The sequence below is a fragment of the Pristis pectinata genome, chromosome 15 (assembly GCF_009764475.1).
Source record: "Pristis pectinata isolate sPriPec2 chromosome 15, sPriPec2.1.pri, whole genome shotgun sequence".
Classification (NCBI taxonomy): domain Eukaryota; kingdom Metazoa; phylum Chordata; class Chondrichthyes; order Rhinopristiformes; family Pristidae; genus Pristis; species Pristis pectinata.
Window position 1 is genome coordinate 17999283 of NC_067419.1, and position 17964 is coordinate 18017246.

At 38.6% G+C, this 17964-nt stretch overlaps 1 protein-coding gene across 6 annotated transcripts in view; it reads left to right on the forward strand.

Annotated features, from left to right (window-relative positions):
• The window catches only part of wnk1b (WNK lysine deficient protein kinase 1b), a 138967-nt gene that overhangs the window by 84744 nt on the left and 36259 nt on the right, over positions 1 to 17964 (forward strand). For all 6 annotated transcript variants that reach the window (XM_052030822.1, XM_052030827.1, XM_052030823.1 and 3 more), the window contains 7 exons: positions 7179 to 7457; positions 10581 to 10654; positions 12227 to 12413; positions 12565 to 12681; positions 13796 to 13969; positions 16815 to 16872; positions 16999 to 17133. In XM_052030822.1, coding sequence (XP_051886782.1) covers positions 7179 to 7457; positions 10581 to 10654; positions 12227 to 12413; positions 12565 to 12681; positions 13796 to 13969; positions 16815 to 16872; positions 16999 to 17133 — 1024 coding nt within the window. The remainder of the gene's footprint in view (positions 1 to 7178; positions 7458 to 10580; positions 10655 to 12226; positions 12414 to 12564; positions 12682 to 13795; positions 13970 to 16814; positions 16873 to 16998; positions 17134 to 17964) is intronic.

The window sequence follows — 17964 nt, forward strand, 5'->3', positions numbered from 1 at the left end:
TTGCCTCACAGGTGGATAGGGTAGTTAAGAAAGCTTATGGGATGTTAGCATTCATAAGTCGTGGGATCAAGTTTGAGAGCTGCGAGGTAATGATGCAGCTCTATAAAACTCTGGTTAGACCACACTTGGAGTACTGTATCCAGTTCTGGTCGCCTCATTGTCGGAAGGATGTGGAAGCGTCGGGAAGGGTGCAGAGGAGATTTACCAGGATGCTGCCTGGACTGGAGAGTATGGATTATGAGGAGAGATTAGGGGAGCTGGGGCTTTACTCATCGGAGAGAAGGAGGATGAGGGAAGACATGATAGAGGTATACAAAATATTAAGAGGAATAGATAGTGGACAGCCAGCACCTCTTTCCCAGGGCACCAATGCTCAGTACAAGAGGGCACGGCTTTAAAGTAATGGGTGGGAGGTTCATCAGAGGGAGGTTTTTTACCCAGACAGTGGTTGGGGCATGGAATGTGCTGCCTGGGGCGTTGGTGGAGGCAGGTACATTGGTAAAATTCAAGAGATTGCTAGATAAGCATATGGAGGAATTTAAAATAGAGAGATATGTGGGAGGAAGGGGTTAGATAGTCTTGGGCGAGGTTTAAAGGTCGGCACAAATTGTGGGCCGCAGGGCCTGTATTGTGCTGTACTTTCTATGATTTCTATTGTTTTGACATTGGGAGAGAGCAGATATTGAATTAGAATTGATACAGGGAATATTGACAACAAAATTTTAAGGAATAGGAGGAGGATAAACCATAAAATCCCTTGAACCAAGCTCCATGATTTGTTCGATTTATGGCCAATCTATTACCTTGTCCACTTTCCTCTCTTGTTTCCCAGATTCCAAAATCCCCTTTTTGTCAAATAATTTGTTGATCTGAATCTTGAATGCACTCAACAAATGAGAGCCCACATTCTTCTGGAGTAACAACATCCAATGATGTTTAACACTTTATCCTGAGGCTATGCTCTTTTGTTCTGGAGCATGAGATGCCAGGTTTTAATGGAGGACCGTTTTCAGGTCAAAGGAGAAGACCATGAGCCAAAAATGTTGCCAGCATTTCTTGTGCATAATGTTCTAGCACACAAAGTTGTTGGGCAGGTACAATAATGTGAAACTGTGCATAAAGCATGTTTATTGTTAAGGATGTAAAACTCTATTCCACATTTGAGTCTGCAAGAATGTTGAACATATTAACTTGAGGTCTGAGGAGTGTTTCTAGACTCTGCAACAGAGGAAGCCTGCTCTTCAGCATCTGCCTTATCATCGCTCTCAGAATCTTGAATATTTTGTGATCACTTTTAATTCTTCAAACCCAGCCCTACTGTCTTATTCTATGATGATAACTTCTTATTAAAGATCAATCTTGTGAATCCGTGCTGTGTCACCTTCAAGCCAAATATGTCTTACCTTGGGAAGAGATACCAAAACTGGCTTAAATACTGGATATAATTTCACAGAAGTGCTATAGAAATGCAGCAAGACATTCTTACGATTAAGATCAACATACTATTTGCCTTCCAAATTTCATGTATATTGAGCTATATTGTATTTGCTGTCTTTTCATTCTGGTTATTCATTATGTCCTCCAGCGATTTCTAGCATTCTTCTCCCCTCAGAGTCCATACTAAATTCGGTATCTTCAGATTGCAGTTTGTTTCTTCTTGTACTGGGGTTTAGATGTTTCAAAAGGGATGGGTACGGAGGTAAAAGAGGTGGGGAGTAGGTTTGCTGATCAGGGATAGTGTCACAGCTGTAGAAAGGGAGGACGTCCTGGAGGGATTGTCTACTGAGTCAGTGTGGGTGGAAGTTTGAAACAGGGAGAGATCACTCTATTGGGAGTATTCTTCAGAACCCCCCCCCCCAGTAGCAGCAGAGTTGCTGAGGAGCAGATCAGGAGGCAGATTTTGGTGAGGTGCAAAAATAACAGGGTTGTTGTCATGGGTGATTTCAACTTCCCTAATATTGATTGGCACCACCTTAGTGTAAAGGGGCTAGATGGGGCAGAGTTTGTTAGGAGTGTCCAGGAAGGATTCCTGACACAGTATGTGGACAGGCCGACTAGAGGAGAGGTCATACTGGACCTGGTACTAGGTGGGAGAGCATTTTGGAGACGGTGACCATAGCTCCTTGACCTTTACCATAGCCTCGGAGAGGGGTAGGAGCAGACAATATGGGAAAGTATTTAATTGGGGGAGGGGGAATTATGATGCTATCAGGCAGGAACTTGGGAGTGTAAATTGGGAACAGATGTTCTTGGGGAAGTGCACAATGGAAATGTGGAGCTTTTTTTTAGGGAGTACTTAAATGGGGTTCTGGATAGATTTGTCCCATTGAGGCAGGGTAAGGATGGTTGACAAAAGATGTAGAATAACTTGTCAAGAGGAAGAAAGAATCTTACCCAAGGTTTAGAAAACAAGAATCAGACAGGGCTCTGGAGAGTTACAAGGTAGCTAGGAGAGAGCTTAAAAATGGACTTAGGAGAGCTAAAAGGAGGCATGAGAAGGCCTTGGTGAGTAAGATTAAGGAAAACCCCAAGGCATTCTACACGTATGTGAAGAATAAGAGGATGACTAGAGTGAGGGTAGGACCAATCAGGGATAAAAGAGGAAACGTGGCTGGAGTCGGAGGAGGGAGGGGAGGTCCTTAATGAATACTTTGCTTCAGTATTCAGCAGTGAGAGAGACCTTGACATTTGAGGGGATGGTGTACAACAGGCTGATACACTAGGGCACATCAACATGAGGAAAGAGGATGTGCTGGAACTTGTGGAAAAACATTGGGATAGATAAGTCACCAGGGCTGGACGGGATATATCGTTATTACGGGAAACGAGGGAAGAGGTTGCTGCGCCTTTGGCGATGATCTTTGTGTCCTCACTGGCCACAAGAATAGTGCCAGATGATTGGAGGATGGCAAATGTAGTTCCTTTTTTCAAGAAAGGGAGTAGGGATAACCCTGGAAATTGCAGGCCAGTGAGTCTCTCTTCAGTGGTGGGCAAATTACTGGAGAAGATTCTTAGAGACAGTATTTATGGGCATTTGGAGAAGCATAGGCTGATTAGGGACAGTCAGCATGGCTTTGTGAGGGGCAGGTCGTGCCACATGAACCTGATTGAATTCTTTGAGGATGTGACAAAGCACAGTGATGAAGGTAGAGCAGTGGATGTGGTGTACATGGATTTTAGTAAGGAGTTTGATAAGGTTCCTCATGGAAGGCTCATTCACAAATCAGGAGGCATGGGATCCAGGGAAACTTGGCTGTGTGGATTCAGAATTGGCTCACCCATGGAAGACAGAGGGTGGTTGTAGACGGAGCATATTCTGACTGGAGGTCGGTGACCAGTGGTGTTGCGCAGGGATCGTCTGGCACCCCTGCTCTGTGATTTTTATAAATGACCTTGAGGATGTGGTAGGGTGGGTTTTGAAGTTTGCAGATGACATGAAGGTTGGTGGTGTTGTGGATGGTGTAGAAGGTTGCTGTAGGTTCCAACAGGACATTGATAGGATGCAGACCTGGGCTGAGAAGTGGGAGATGGAGTTCAACCCGGAGAAGTGGGAGATGGAGTTCAACCCGGAGAAGTGTGAAGTGATACACTTTGGCAGATTGAATTTGAAGGCATAATACAAGGTTAATGGCAGGACTCTGCAGTGTGGAGGAACAGAGGGATCTTGGGGTCCACGTCCATAGATCCCTTAAGGTTGCCGTGCAGCTTGATAAGGTTGTTAAGAAGACACATGGTGTGTTGGCCTTCATTAGTCGGGGTATTGAGTTTGAGAGCTGCCAGGTAATGTTGCAGCTCAATGAAACTCTGGTTAGACCACAGTTGGAGTATTGTGTTTAGTTCTGGTTGCCACATTATAGGAAGGATGTGGAAGCTTTAGAGGGTGCAGAGGAGATTTACCAGGATGTTGCCTGGATTGGAGAGCATGTCTTATGAGGATAGGTTGAGTGAGCTAGGACTTTTCTCTTTGGAGAGGAGGAGGAGGATGAGAGGTGACTTGATAGAGGTGTACAAGATGATAAGAGGCATAGATCGAGTGGACAGTCAGAGACTTTCCCAGGTTGAAAACTGCTCACACCAGGGGGCATAATTTTAAGGTGATTGGAGGAAGGGGTGGGGGGTGGATGTCAGAGGTTTTTTTTTTACGCAGAGTGGTGGGTGCGTGGAACACACTGCCAGCAGAGGTGGTGGAGGCAGGTACATTAGGGACATTTAAGAGACTCTTGGATAGGCACATGAATGATTTTTTAAAAAATGGAGGGCTATGTGGGAGGGAAGGTTTAGATAGATCTTAGAGCAGGATAAACTGTCGGCACAGCATCATGGGCTGAAGGGCCTGTACTGTGCTGTAATGTTCTATGTACCCATCCCAAAATAGTTTATACAACTAGACACCAAAATTTGTTCCAATTTATAGAACACAATTCTGCTTTAACCTGACAATTACCAAGCTCTGATTTCTCATCCGAAGTTTGTTATCCATTTGGTTGACATGCTTTACTTTTCACAACTGTGTTTTTAGATAGCTTAATATGAAATGCCATCTGAAAATTCATTTGTATATTTCATATACTAGTTTTTTTTTACCTGATGCCCTTTGATTTATAGTTAAGTTAATCATACAGTCTACCCTCTACAGATTGCCATGTATCATCTCTGGTTAGCCTTTGCTTTTTAAATGTTCACCAATTTAATTATTAATGATGAAGCTTTTCTGGCATATCTCATTTTAATTTTTGAAACATGAGTGAGATTTCTAATTAACTCAAATTTTGCCTAATTATTTTATTAGACACCATTAGAAAATTGTAGTTAACTCTCCCTTTTTTCTTTGTCCCCCAACAACCACCTTTGGTATTCTCTTCTATGGTTAAAACACTTGTGTTGCAGATAATGTTGTTCAATCAATCCTCTTTAACATGCACAAATATTTTGGCATAATATTTGTTTCATCAGATATGAAGTGCATTATTTGGTGCATTTGTAAACACCATTGAAAGCTTGAATTTGGCAGGATTATTTACAAAAGTTAATCTTCAGAATTAAACATCTATTGTGAATATATTTACAAAAGAAAGCAGTACTGAAACAAAACTCTACCTGTATTACAATTAAAGGGCAATTTATTAACAATTTATTTGTATAGTAAGATTATCATAGCAAAAATGCCCTTGGGCACTTCATAGAAGTGTTACGAAGTAAAATGAGCTTCACATCCACACAAGGAAGCTTGGAGAGGGGTGGAGCATGGGGTCAAAGAGAGAGTTTGGGAGATGTATCTTGGAGGAAAAGAGAGCAAGACAAGTTTAGAGAGGGAATTCCAGAGCTTAGATGAATGGTAGACTGATTTAATTCGAGGTTGACCAAATCAGAATTATGAGAAATGATAAATTGCAGGACTAACAGATTGGTGGAGGTTATAATCATAGGATGGGGTAAAATGATAAGGTTTTGGGGGGGGGGGGGGAGGATGAGAATTTTAAGGTCAAGTCATTGTATGAATGTTAACCTCTGGGTATTTGATGAATGACAAGAACTTGTGAGTTAAGGGTTGCAAAGTTTTTGATGATGTAATCGAATAAGGGAGGCTGACCCAGAGTATAGTAAAGTAGTGAAATTTAGAGCTAACAAAGGCATGGTAAAAGATTTTAGCAGCAGAGATGGAAATAATCTTAATGATGGCATGTGCACATGGTCCACAAAATTACATGGCCAATGTAATTAATAATTGAATTGAACATAAAGTAGGTATACCAGGGTTTTTAAATCTCCCTGGAGATTACACTTTGCACTGAAGATGGTATGAAGTTGCTTTAAGTCCTTACCCAAAGAATATTATGCTTTTGCAATTTGAAAGAATTTATGTAAATGTTCTTTTTGTTTGGTTGTGTGGGGTTTGTGTCACTTAGTTTTTGTAATTTCTGTTTAATGCCTGTTATAACATCTTTGTATTGTGATCTGTGGTATAGGGCACAGATGTAGATTTATCACAATGTATTATCTGCAGTGTATACAAGTTTTTAGGTTTTGTGTAGATTTTTCTCCAAATATACATTCACTTTTTTTTCCACGTAGTTAAGGTACAGTAAGTGACCTCCCTACAGGAGGAATAGGTATTGAACAAGTAAAACTTATTTTAATTGCACCACTTTTTATTTTCTAAATCCAATATTTCTTCAGCCTCCTTTTGACTAAATATTTCAACTATTAAATTGAAACTAAAAAAAAACCATGGTTTCTGATATTTCTCTTTTCTGCTCTCATTAAGCATTGGAGCATTTTGCGCAACAATATTTATGAATTCTCAGCCAAACTTTGCAGATGTGTGGCAAGTTTCAGAATCTTAATTGGTTTCTGATGAGCAGAAATAGTACTGATATTTTCTGAACTTGTGCTATCACTTCGTTTTTGACTTGGAATGTAAAATCCTGAAAAGTTTAAGAATTGAATATTGTTATTCAGAAACATTATTTAAAAAAGAATTAGAATGGCTAACTGTCCACAATTCTGATGAAATCCATGTTTCTAAATCTTAAAATCTCACTTTCTGACTGGTGTACCAATACAATTACACTGAGTCTCACATTGATTTTGAGACCACCTGAGTTTTTTCCTTTGCATTAATTTGGGAATTGGTAACAGACTTAGACTTCAGAGGACCAGATAAAAGTTACCAGAAGGAAAAGTTGTACCTGCCACTATTGAAAGATCTAAATTAACAGGGGAACTGTATGCAGACAAGGCAAGAGAGCTTCTGCAGAACATAAGGCTGCAGCAGTCATCTGAGAAGGTGATTAGAATGAAGAGAATACTACATGGAGAAAATTTTCAAAAGTTTGTGAGAAGACTGATTTTGCTGACTTAAGTATAATTTAAAAGTTTGGTCAGTAATATGCATTCTTATTTGGTATAAATTTTCATAATAGAAATATACTTGAGCTTTCCACTGCTTTTTTGTTTCAAAATTGTATTGTGAAGAATGATATAGTGTTGGAGTAATCAATGAAATAGGTAAATTGTTTTGCTTAGAACTCGTAAAGAGCAAAACTGAAGACCTTGTAGGATAGGAGTTGGTTGCAAGCTTAATATTAAATGATTACTTTTTTTTTGTTAAGGACAAGGACTTGAAAATTGTACAATGGTCAAGTGTTTCTAATCATCGACTTCCATGTCTTTTACAGAATTACCCGACGCAGTTGCCAGGTGTGGCTCCAAGTCCTGTGAAGTCTTCTATTGGTGTTCAGTCCAGTGTAGTTTCACCACCACTTTCAGTTTCAACTGAAGTTGTATCCCAGCCTGTCACACAACCATCGTATCATGTTGGGCTTGCTGCAGGTGTGGTACAACCCTACATTGAATCTTCAGCAGCTGGACAAACAAGAGTACTGCAACCTGGAACCACCACTGTTCAGAACCAGATTGGGCCTCCAACTCAATTACAGACACAAGCGTCGCAAGAGGTATTTATGCTAGTAATGTGATTATTAACAAAATGTAATACATTCCAAATGAAATTTTTATACTTGAGTTTTTCAGAGCATTAAACACAACTCGTGTGTTTAACATTAAAATAAATTTTGCTTCTTTATGTGAATGTTAATTTTGCACAAGTGTTCCATCAAAGAAATATTATGCAGACTTTGCACAAGCTGTGATGGTATGCTCAATCAAAAATTAAAAGTGAAGGCAGTAGATTGAAAGATGGTGTGTCTTGGCTTTTTCCCATTTTCTTTTATTTCGAATTAAAAGTGCAGGAGAGTTTTAAAAAAAAACACACACATGCCAAGGACTGGGTGGATGGAATATAAAATGTTGTGGGGAATGCCTGTGGTACAGTAGTTTAGCAGCTGACTCAAAGAGAAGAAGTGAGATGATAACGTGAAAGAGGCAGAAGATTGAAAAAGAATGCAATGCAAGAGGCATTTGGGAAGAGGGGAGTAGTGAGGTCTATTCCAAATGAAATTTGCAGACGTGGTGGATTCTTTCCCTTCCACATCTTTCCAATTTCCAACCGTGCAGTAGATAAGTCAACGTTTGAGAGTATGCTGCTTGGAAGTTTTTTTTCACTACTAAATCGACCTAGTACGTTGAGGTGTTTTGCTTGCCCACTTTGCCACTGCACAAAACACCAGATCAGTCTGTGCCATCAGTCAAAGAGTGGGCATGGTTGATTTGGGGTGAGGGTGTGTAATTGGAATGTGATGAAGTGACTGGTTAGCCATTTGCCATGCAATGACTATTTAATATTGCTTTCCTATTATTTCTGGTCTAGAGTATGGATCTGTTGGGGGAATAGGAGTTCTTAAACAGGATTGCAAGCTTGGTAGGAGGGGTCGTGGTAGTGGCACTTGTTACTGTGGAGAGGCACTGGAGAAGGAGGGGTTGGTGGGATTTGGAGGGGAAGCCAGGTAAGTGAATCAAGTGACAACTGAATCAGGTCTCGGGGTGTTCTGGCATTTGTTCAAATCACACAGAAGCAGGGTTGGAGGCATTGTGACAGGCTCCTTCTCTGTATCAGCAGCTTGTGAATGGTGCAGCCCATGAATGTGCATATGAAAATTACAGAAGTGGCATTGGATGTGTGTTCTCCATTATTGGATGCCACTGTGCTTGTTTGGATTTTAAGATGCACCAGAAAAAAAATTGGACTTTGCAATCCATGCCACAAGTCTGCGATTTCCACCTAAAGCTTTATTTTTCATGTTGATTGCATTGTGCAGCACACAAAAATGGATAATCAAATTTCTAAATATCTGTGTATTCTTAAGTCCAGTAGTCTGACAGCAGTATTAATGGAAATTTCTGAGCAAGATTTGGAACATCAATTAATCTTTCATAGGCATATCTGTTTTGGGTTTGCCATTTGAAGCGCTCATGTCTAAATGTCAGATAAAAACAATGCCCATAATTTCATGTTGTAAAGTTTGGTTTGAATTGTTTTTTCCCCTTGCTATCAGTCATCTTGCTAGTGGTAAAAACTTGTGACGTTTTGGGTCTTTTTTGATAATTACTCTGTAATGTCGAATTACTTCTTGATGCTGTTCCCCCTGTAGACAACCCCTGACAAAATTGGTGAATGTAGATGTTCAGTTGGTTATTTTAGTATGTATTCCTGTCTTCCACTCCTCTGTAGATAACACTGTTCCCTAAAGCTGATTCAGCTTATTCCCAGCTTCAAGAATAACCTTCCAACCTTCCTGTGAAATTAGAATAAGACCCTTCATACTGTTGTTGATAAGTTGGTGTTTCTTTCTGTTGTATTGTCTATTCTGTGCTGGTGCTGCCATCTGGCCAGAAGCCATCATCTTTGTTGTTTTATTTCTTGGCAATGAACATTACCTACTTCTGGCATAGCTCAATGGAGATATTGAAGAAAACATCCCTTGAGATGTGGTGTCCAACTTGTCTGGAACTTGGTGTTTGAATCTCTCCGAAGTGGTTTTCATTCCTTGCATAGTATTGAAATGGCTTACTATGAATAGTGGATGCCACCAGCATGAGTACTGGGGGCTCAAATATTTGCAATTTTTATTAATGACTTGGATGAAGGGACTGTGTATTGTGTCCAAGTTTGACGATATAAAGAATGGTGGGAAAGTAAGTTATGAGGTGGGCATGAAAAGTCTGCAAGTAGATACAAATGAGTTAAGTGAATGGGCAAAAATATGGTAGATGGAGTATAATGTGCAGAAATGTGAGGTTTATCCATTTTGGAAAGAACAGAAAAGCACAATATCAGTTAACTAATTTGAGATCAATGAATGCTGAAACAAAATCTAATAAATAATGGAAGCATTTATGGGCTGGGCAGCATCTGTGGGGAGAGAAATAGATTTAATGTTTTGGGTTAATCACCTTTCATCAGAAGTTCTGATAAAAGGTCATTGATCGGAAATGTTGACTGTTTTTCTGGAATTTGTTCTCGAGGTTATGAAGCCAAGCCTTACCTTTTTGAGGTTTGATTATTCCATTGAGCTCCTGGCTGGCCTTCTGTTGTTCAACCCTCCCTAAATTTGAGGCCATCTTTGCTGACTTCCATGTTTCTCATCCTATTCATCCATTACTCCTTTGCTTGCTGATCAACTCTGGCTTTTGATTACGTAATACTTCAGTTATTAAAGTACTCCTTATCTCTGTAATCTCTTAATTCTGCACTCCTATACTATGCAGCCTGTTGATCATTCAGATTCTGCACTATTAGCTGCTAAAACTTAGCTTGTTGCTTCTGTCCCTTTGCCTTTGTGCCTGTGTTTTGTTTAATCACACACCTGTTAAAGGTTTGGAACATTTTGCTATTTTAAAGATGTTATACAAATTCTCTTCCATTTCACTTTCCCCTTTTTTTTAAAAGAGACATCAGCTTTGTTCAGCAGGTCATGAAGATAGCTGTATATGTAATTGAATAAGAGTATAGGCCTCATGTAGTCATAAGAGGAGCCCTGGAGAAGACCTATTTAAGTAGAATTTTAAGTGCTGAAAAATTAACAGCCAATTGTTGGAAAGAAAATGTTCTACTTTTAGGTTTTAATTTGCATGTCCAAGGTTACTAAAACTGATTTTTTTTTAACTGTATTTACTTCTAGGTGCCCCAAGCTTCTCCACAGACATTGTCTGTCGAGCAGTTACAATTATACCAGTTGTGTTCATCTGTAGACAGGTAATAATGAAATTGTTTTCAAGAAATAAAAAAAGCTTTATTTCACATGACTGTATTTTTCTGAGCTTTATGGAGTTGCATATATATCAATGAGAAATTGGTTTATGATTCACTGCAGCTGTTTTAAAGCAGTAGAATTTTTTACAACCTAATTATATTATGTACAAATGTGAAATTAAGAATGTGGAATGTGTAAGATGGTTGTTCAACTCCATGTGATTTTTCTTGAATGTAGCTTTTGTTAACAACTTGCTGTAAATTTGAGTTTAAAGTTTGCTTTGAATTGAGCAAACAGACAATTTTATAAATGGAACTCAGAGCCAGGTGGTACCAATGCTCATGGGTTGTCTATGCATGTAGCCCATAAGACTGAGATGCAGAAGATGATTAGGTCTCTAGGTAACACTCAACTCGGTATTTCAAATGTTCTTGCTCTTTATTTCTAATTTTTGGTGTCTGCAGTATTTTGCACTTAGTGAAGTTGTACTAGCAATGTCTTTCACTGCAGTTATTCCAAGTGGGGGTGAGAAGTTACAAAGGAATCTACTTGACCGAGTGGGCAAAAAACAAAACTGCAGCAAATTGAGTTTGTTTCATGAGAATCAAGTGAAGTTATCCACTTTGGATCTAAATGATAACTAGGAATTAGAATGAAGAGAATTGGGTGTCAATTTGCATACACCATTAGATCAATAATTAATAAGACTAATAGAATGTTGGCCTCTGTCAAAAGAGATCTGTGGGCAGTTGTGCTTTAGTTGTACAGAAATTTGATTAGACTTCAATTCTGGGCTCTGCAGTTCAGGAAGGTTATATTGGCCACCTTATTTCTTGTGAAGCAGTTTGAATAGGGATCGTCTCCAATGGTGATTCCACTATAGCAACATTAGCAATAAAGTGTATTGTACAATAGACTTTTGCTCAGTTGTGTGGTGGTTAAATTGTTTTGCTACTAGCAAGAGAGATGTATCATTGATCAAGAGACTGGAGTTCAAATCCCACAATGGCAGATGAGGAATTTAAATGTAAATAAATGATGGATCTACTGGATTGTAATCATTCATCGGTTCACTGATATATTTAAGAGAATGAAATCTGCTGTCTTTACTCAATCTGGCCTACCCATGATTCTATACTCACCAATGTGATTGACTCTTAACTGCCTTCAGTTCAGGGACAATTAAGGGTGGGTAATAAATGCTGGCATTGTCGGTGACCTCCACGACATTTGACACCACACATGATAAAGATGGTCGTCAGGTGCAGTGTTATCAAAGTCCAACCACGGAATCTATACAATGGCAAGACAAAAATGCATTGGTAAAATTGTCAAAATAAATTAGAACAAAGTGAGTGCTTGGTGAAAGTCTGACAAGAAGCAGTAAGTTAATAACTTAAAGCTTTGGGCATGAATGCTTTAACAGGACAGCCACTTCTGATAAAATGATTTACACATACATATATTCAGATGCTGAGATGTATTGTGTATTCTAAACATTGCTATTTGAATTTGAAAATACTTGCAAAATCATGTGTTAGAGGTGAGCTAATTGTATGTTTTATGACTTCCAGTGCTCACTCTGATGTTGCTTCGGGAATGAGTGATGGAAATGAAGGCCTTCCAGCAAGTGGAGGTAATGAAGGCCTTCCAGCAAGTGGGAGACATGAAGGGAGATCAGCAAAACGGCATTATCGCAAATCTGTGAGGAGTCGTTCACGTCATGAAAAAACATCTAGACCAAAGTTACGAATTCTTAATGTAAGTATACATTGTTTTAGGTAAGTCTGTTCAAAGAAAAGTTTGAGAACTGGTGTCTGTGATTTAAACTTAAGACACAGAAACGACTTTTCAATTTGTTGTAAATTTTTGTCATATTAAATATATAATACAAAATTGCACTGCTTTTTAGGTTTCAAACAAAGGAGATCGGGTTGTGGAATGTCAGTTAGAAACACACAATCGAAAAATGGTTACCTTTAAATTTGATTTGGATGGTGACAATCCAGTAGAGATAGCATCTATTATGGTGAGTAAACAAATTTCTCAATTTGCTTGAATTTTGACAATTGATGACTGACATTTTTATTATGAAAATATTTAAATTTGCACTTGTAAATTTAACATACAAATCCACGGTTCAGGGGCTCCCTGGATTACAGATGACCTGACTGATGGAAATCCAACTTTATGCAAATTCTGCCATACATTTTTAAAGCATATTTGAAGATAGTAATAATAAAATATTCTGTGGTATTCATTAATGAATGGATGCTCTATTTTCCGTTAGTTTAATTATGGGGTAAATATTTGATGACATGAAAGAATTATAGCAAATGTACGTAGATTGATATGATATTGGGTAGCTATAGCACATTTCTAACTTCTGGCGAAATCTGCTCTCAGACAGTTCTCAGAAACAGAACTCTTAACTAACCCGGGGACTGCCTAGATTTACAAATTTGGTGCCAAGGACTTGAGTGAAGAGATGGGAGAAGTTAGAATTGTTCTCCTAAAAGGAGACAATGTTGGGAACATTTGGTAGAAGTATAAAAATTTATTAGCTACTTGGTATGTAAGAAGCTGTTTCCCAACAGGAGAAAGGTTGGTAGCCAGCAGGAATAGATGTATGGTGATTAGCAAAAGAATGAAAGGCTCTGCCAGGTCACTTTTGTTGTATACAGCAGCTTGTGTGGAATGTATTTTCTTGAACAGCGGTTAAAGCAAATTCATCATGACCTTCAAAAGGTAAATGGATAAAAGATGTGAAAAGAGTAGTGGGGGGGGGGGGGGAGCGGTTGAAATCAAGGGATATAGGGAAAGAAAGGGAAGAGGAACTACTTGGATGATTCTACCAATGAGCTTGGATGCAGTGAGCTGAATGGCTTCCTTTTTTCTGCTGTCATTTTGTTGATCCATGGACATACAAAATCTTCAGTATGATTTGTTCAAATTGGCTTAAATCAGTCCTGTGTAATGATTTGCATTGAGAGCATTGATTTGTCTGTCAAATATATGAAAGTGACCTGTTTTTATTCCCTACTCTAACACCATTTGCAGAGTTGAGTTCCAAGAATACAGTTGAATCAGACTTGATTGCGACATTAGATTGCCAAAATCATCTGTTGTCTTTCCTGATGCAGGTTCAAAATGAATTTATCCTGGAGACTGAGAGGGAATCTTTTATTGACCAAGTACGGGAAATTATTGAAAAGGCTGATGAAATGTTGAGTGAAGATCCAAGTGGGGAACCAGAAGGTGATCAAGGATTGGAGACCGTAAAAGCACAAGTCGATGTTTGCTTTAGTCAAGCACAGGTATGCTGTTGAATACTTTTCCGTTTGCTTGTAAACATTAAATTAATTGAAAGCATCAATGCTGATCTCTCAGCACAAAATAACTACTTGGGTATTTAAAAACAAAACAAATTGGAATCCTAGAATGATAGGGCAGTGAGCCTTAGATCAGTGGTAGAGAAAGTATTGGAGAAGGTTCATGGGGATAGGATCTACTTGCATCGGAAAAGCTTAAACTTTTTAGGGATAGCCAGCATGCCTTTGTGTGGGGGAGGTTATGTCTCACGGGAGGTGTGTGACCAGTGGTGTTCTGCAAGGATTTGTGATGGTATCTCTGTTTGTGATTATATATAAATGACTTGGACTACAATGTAGGTGAGCTTGAAGATGACACAAAAATTGGTGGAGTTTTGGATAGTGAGGAAGGTTATCAAAGGATTCAGCTGCATATTGATCAGTTGGAAATGTGGGCAGAGAAATGGCAGATGGAGTTTAATCCGGAGTAGTGTGAGATGTTGCACTTTTGCAGGTCAAATCCAGGAGGAAAGTACACAATAAATTGCAGAGTCCTTAGCATCATTGATACACAGAGGGATCTTGGGTAAAAATCCACAGCTCCCTGAAAGTGGCAACACAAGTATTTATAGTAGTAAAGAGGACATACAATGTACGTATAAAGAAGGCAATGAGTATTAAAGCTGGGAGGTCATGTGGCAGCTGTATAAAACTTTGGTTAAGCCACATTTGGAGTATTGTGGGTAGTACTGGTTGCCGCATTACAGGAAGAATGTGGAGGTTTTGTAGAGGTGCAGAAGAGGTTCACCAGGATATTTCCTATGTTAAAGAATATTAGCCATAAGGAGAGGCTGGACAAACTTGGATTGTTTTCTCTGAGGGCTGACTTGATAGAAGTAAATAAAATTGAGAGGAATAGATAGGCTAGGTAGTCTATTTCCCAGGGTGGAAGTGTCGAATACTAGACGGCATAGATTTAAGGTGAGAGAGCAAAAGTTTAAGGGAGATTTACAATTTTTTTTAAGTGGTTGGTGCTTGGATTACCAGGGAAAGTGGTGGAAGCAGATATGAAAGCAATGTTTAAGAAGCATTTGGACAGGCACGTGAATAGGCAGGGAATGGAGGGATACAGCCCATGTGCAAGCAGGTGGAATTAATATTGGCATCATGGTCGGCACAGACATTGTGGGCCGAAGGGTTTGTTCTTGTGCTGTACTGTTGTGCATTCTAACTGATTAATACAGAATGTGACAATTGTTAACTGATGTTTACCTGACCATCTGATGTAGTATTATAACTTTTATTCTCATCATCATACCTGTCTAACTAATAATGTCATGCAGCCATGTTCTCTTAACCCTATACCTACCACGTTTTCTATTCCTTTCAAGAAATAGAATATTGACTATTTCTTTCAAGAATATAAGACCGCAAGTAATGTACAAATGGTTAACGTCCCACAAACAGCATATCTTGTTCTCTTTACCTCTCCAAAATCTTAAACCTTTAAAAGTCACACATCGGACTTTGGCTAGTTCAAGACCAGAAATCACTCTCAATAGTGAATGAATGAAGATTTGCCCTTTCCTTTAGCCATCTAAATGTGTGACTTCCTCTACAGACTACTTAGGGCACATGTGAAAGCAGGCCACTATGTTCTTTTAAACATATTTGTTACTACATAGCACAAAATCTGGGGAGTGCAAGTTAGGATGGTGAATTTGATGTTGGGTCAGGTGCAGGAAATGCAATAGAATGGAATGAAGGCTTTGATTAAGGGTAAAAGCTGTCAAGATTTTTGTAGACTTCTTTATTTTAAGAAGTACTATTCCAATACCAATTAAAATCTGAAGTATTGAGACTCCACACCTGGCATATTTTTTGTTCCAGAGAGGTTTATGGTAGTAAATAAGACACGATGAAGGATACTTGGATTGAAATGGCCAAGATTTAACTTTCTGTGGCATGCTAAAAGTTTGTCTATCATGAAAGTACAGAAACTTCACACCATTGTGTTAATTTGCATGGGGAGCCAGATAGAGAAGCAATTTTTGTGCAAGATACAGAAGAGCAATGCAGATTGTATGCTAAGCTGCACATCTACGCTCAGTAACTGGCTGCCAGATTTGTGCATAGTTAACTGAGAGTCTTTATTTTTAGTCACCACATAATGAAGATTGTCAAGGCCTGACTGAGGTGAGGACAGAAGAGATTTATCAAAATGATACTAGAATTGTGTGAAAGCTTAGTGAAAATAAGATTGTTCTTTCAAGCAGGAATTCAACATTGAATACTACTAGAATAAACTCAATTGATGAGTGAATCAATAAACAGTGAGCACAGATTTAAAGTAATGGATTAAAAAAAACTTGAGGGCTTATGTGATTCTTGCTTTGAACAGTGAATGATCTGTAATGGGCTGCAGAAGCAGATTTAATTGCAACTTTAAGAAAGGGAATGGATATATTAAATTTTAAGGCTGTATAGGAAGTGTGTGGTTTCCTTTCATATCCAAGTACTCTATATTGCATGAGTTTCAATTGTTATTGCACTACCCTTTGCTTTCCCTTTCACTTTGCTAGCTTGCATTTTTTAACCATTTAATCTTTGGTCCTAGTACTATCTTGCTGTAAATGATCTCAAGCTTGCTTGTTTGTTCCTGATCTGCTCAGTCCGCAGTTTACTGACTTGAGAGTCTTCTGCAGTTGCCCATCTATCTTTAAGTTGATCTATTTTTACTGAGGTGAGTAGATGGACAGAGGCTAATGAGTCTTGTCATCTAGTTCATACAGGATAAAGCAGTAATGTGTTAAACATGTGCGTTAACACTAATACATAATTTTCTTTTCAGAATGCGGAGGGCATGTACAGACAACAAGAAGCTCTAATATCTGTACCACTTCAATTAGGTAAGTGACATTGTTGCTTGTTTGGTAGTATCTCCATGGACACCCTAGAATGAATGTAATCTCAAAAGAATGTGGAGTGAGGAATTGTACTGAAATTGCATTGATATGTTGTATATTGACATTTAGGTACACAGGCGGGCTCTGCAATGCAAGTGGTCCATTCAGCTGGAAGACGATTTATTGTCAGCCCAGTTCCTGAGAGCAGATTACGAGAACCAACATTAAGTATGGGTGTCACTTCAGTTAAAGAAACTTCAACAGGTATTGTCATTGACATAAAGGATAGGAATACTATTTTCTTGGTGGGTATAAGCTGATTTGTAAGCTACTGTAGCAGTTAAATTCACATTTAGCAAATATAGTATTGGAGTTAGAAACTGAAAAGTAATCCTTTCCTTTGAATATTGCATCCATTATGAAAGATTAGCACACTAATTATTTTACTGTGCAAACTTTATTCCAAATCTATGACTTCTTATTCTAAAATGGTCTTTTAATTAAGACTGTCCAATTAATTGTAAGATAGCATACATTTCAGCGGAAGGGCAGCTAAAGTGAGAAATGGTCAAAGAAGTTGAAAAACCTTGCAATTACAATCAGGAATGTGCCACAAGTACAATACTTACAGATGTTTTCTTTTTGTTTAATGTGTAGCAAGATTTAACAAAGGGTAAATGATGGGTGTATTAATATTAGGACCCTGAAAGTCTTGTGTAAAGAAGGGATTTGATTGGTATAATTGCAACTTTTGGGGAAAGTTGAGATGTTGGACAAGAAAATGTTCATGAGAAATCTGATGTGAAAATAATGTTCACTGTTAAATAGAAACACAAGGAAGACTGAGGATGCTGACATTGCATATTAATTTATAAATTCCTTGGAAAGCTATCAGCATGAAAAGGCCAGTGTAAGAGAGGTGAATTAAAGCACTAGTTGAAATCATAAGGGTCAAGAGGAAACCAAAACCTGATTGAGGTAGATCTTGGCAAAGAATAAAGTCAATTTGAAGGTTTGCTTACAGAACTCAAAAATCAGGACCATAAAATATTAGAACTAGAATCTTGATAGTTGGAGCTATGAAATGATGGGAAT